Raw genomic sequence first — 2808 nt, 5'->3', positions numbered from 1 at the left:
AGAGAGAGAGAGAGAGAGAGAGAGAGAGAGAGAGAGAGAGAGAGAATGAAAGCAAAGGTCTAAGTCAGAAAGGGAGCCTACATAGCAGGCTGTCCCTTAAAGCATTCCCTAAGGTAAGCAATACATCACTCCGTCCGTACCTCCATCTCCACCCCTGCCCAGGCTTTCTGTGTTCAACAGACAGATGTTCTGCTGTATCCACAGGTGTCCATCTGGTAGGCCCTCAATACACAGAGTATCTTGAAGACTCCAAAGCTTTAGGGTCAATACTATTTCAAACACAGTTCCCTACAGCTACTAGAGAATATAAGAGTCTTCCTGAGTAGCACTTATTTTTAATCCACAAATATATTGTGGGAATGTCTGTGTTCATAAATAAGGACGACAGTCTGTGAGACTTTTCATGGGAACCTGGTGAGAGGGCTCAAATATTTTGGATGGAAAGAAATGTTCCTCTGGTCTAGATGAAAATCCAACATGCAGTAAGCTATGGCTGATACAAGTGAACCAAGCAAAAGAAGGCTGTTAACATTGCTAAAGTTCTTAAATTTACTTAAAACATTGATTACATATTAAACTTAAATATGCTGACTTACGTTTTTAGCTAACATTGCTGTTACTAAGAAAAAGTTAATTTTATGATAAACTTACTAAATATCTTAAATTTACAATGCTAAGCGTAATTGTATTATAGTTAAGCAGAACACAGATTCCTTCCCCACCCCCACCCCCACTCCCTTTGTCAGCTTCTCATAGACAACTAGATAACAACATCCACTCACTAACTTAGTGGTAGTATAGAAACTCACTGAAAACTATAAAGAAAACTTAGCCAGTCCAACCAGGGGAGAATACTAGGGTTCAGAAAGGGTAAAAATCCCGAATGGTTCAATACAAGAAACAAAGCAGATGAGATGGCTCAGCCCCTAAAGGTGCTTGCTACCAAGCCTGATGACCTGAATTTAACTCCTGATACCCTCACAGTGAAAGGGAAGAACCGACTCCTGAACGTTGTCCTCTGACCTCCGCATCTGCACTCTGACCCACCCACCTCACCTCCGCACAAAAATAAACAAACAAATAAATGTAAAAATATTTCTGTCACCACACAGATGATCAGAACACTGTGTGAGCTACTCTTTCAGCTACCAGCCAGCCGACGTGGAGAAGCCACTTACCCACTGTAAGCCACGCTGCCAAATCTGTCAAATGCACTAATCATGACCCTGCACCAGAAATCGCAGAAGGCTAGACGTTGTTAGATATTGCCTAACACAGCTTCCTGTAACTCACAGGTTCTGGCTGAGCAAACCGCACAAGGCCAGGAATCAAGGTAGGCCGTCCGGAATCAAGAGCTTAGCCAGATTGATGTGCTTTGAACACGTTCCCAAAGCTCAGAAAAACGAACGCTTATGAAACGGGTGGAGAGGTGGAGCCTTTAAAGAGGAGATTAAATCCCACGGGCTCTGTTCTCAGGAGTGGGGCATGCCCATGTCAGGGGAGTAAATTTGTTAGGCAGAGTTCTTCCTCCTGCCTTCCGCCTCCCTCTCACGTGTGACACAGCAAGAAAGCTGTCCCCAGTGGCCCTCGCCGGCCTCCAGGGGGGTGAGAAGGATCCGGTGACAGCAGCACAGCACAGGATGGACCACGGTAATAAGAAGCCACGCCCACTTTTTAGTCTTAAGTAAACAAGTGGTTAGTAAAGATTGATTTATGAAACCCAAATCTGAAGATTACAGTTCTAGAGAAGTGGGCTCTTCACTGTGTTTTCAAATGGGAATAATGTGAGGAAAAAAAAAAAAATGGGCATTGAAGCCAGAAATGGTTAAAGAAAAACAACACAAATTGGGAGACCATTAGATTGTGGAGGCTCCAGAATTTAAATCTCTATGAAATAAAAACAAACAAACAAATAATAACCTCTAGACGGGAGCTTTCTACTCTAATCAATAAAATTCATTTATTTATCTTCTCTTGTTTCTACAGCTACATTGTTCGAGTTTACCCTGCCACAATACTGGACTCATAAATTGATGAATTCTTTAATTTTTTTTTCAATTTAAATGTGCTTAAGTTTTCCTTTATAAAAAAAATAAAAAATAAAAAAAGCAGATATCCAAACTCTGAGGTTCAGCAGAGACTTAGCTTCAGCCAGCAGTGAACACAGCTTCGTCGGGTCTGGGCTGGAGTGTCCAGTGCCTGGGAAAATGTACCCAGTACACTTAGGTAGAAGCCATTGGTGCAACTTTAATGAAAAGCAGATGCAAACAGGGTGAAAGGATGCTAAACCACAAGGTAAACCGAAATCTGACCAGGACCCTGCTTCGGCCCTTGTCTGTGTGAGCTCGGCTAGTGATGTAACACTTAAGCCCAGTTTCCTCAACTGCGAAGGACTTCCAACCATGCAATTGCTAAGGGCCCTTTAGGCCTCGATGGGAGGGCACTCTGCCCCTCTCTGCACGGGGTGCCATTCCATCTCCAGCGGGGGCTGCTCCTAGAACCTGACTCTGTGGAACTTGAATCACATTTCAGCAACGTATGAAAAAATTTAGACTGTGTAATGCACACAGATCTAATCACCATGCTCCTGGGGGAACGTGATCCTATTGCGTCACAAGTGGGATTTCCCGTAAAAATCCTTGTTGTGAAGATGCCAGTAATACAGAGTTTTCACTGGGTTTCATTCCAGTTCAGTACTCACCAATGGGAACGCAGGAAGCGTTTTCCACACACACACACACACACACACACACACACACACACACACACACACACACACACACACACACACACACGTGGGCTAGGTGT

The 2808-nt window shown here is 43.6% G+C and overlaps 1 protein-coding gene across 3 annotated transcripts in view; it reads right to left on the bottom strand.

Moving 5' to 3' along the window:
• The window catches only part of Fetub (fetuin B), a 14011-nt gene that overhangs the window by 10865 nt on the left and 338 nt on the right, over positions 1-2808 (bottom strand). The window contains exon 1 of one of the 3 annotated variants that reach the window (XM_021209801.2): positions 1179-1449. The exons of the other annotated variants lie outside the window; for them this stretch is intronic. Within the exon in view, the coding sequence (XP_021065460.1) occupies positions 1179-1222 (44 nt within the window). The 5' untranslated portion in view covers positions 1223-1449. Of the gene's footprint in view, positions 1-1178; positions 1450-2808 lie in introns of those variants that run through there. 3 annotated transcript variants of the gene reach the window in all.

Source organism: Mus pahari, chromosome 12 (assembly GCF_900095145.1).
Source record: "Mus pahari chromosome 12, PAHARI_EIJ_v1.1, whole genome shotgun sequence".
Taxonomy (NCBI): Eukaryota; Metazoa; Chordata; class Mammalia; order Rodentia; family Muridae; genus Mus; species Mus pahari.
The sequence above is the reverse complement of the archived record's forward strand: the minus strand, read 5'-3'. Positions and strand labels throughout refer to the sequence as shown.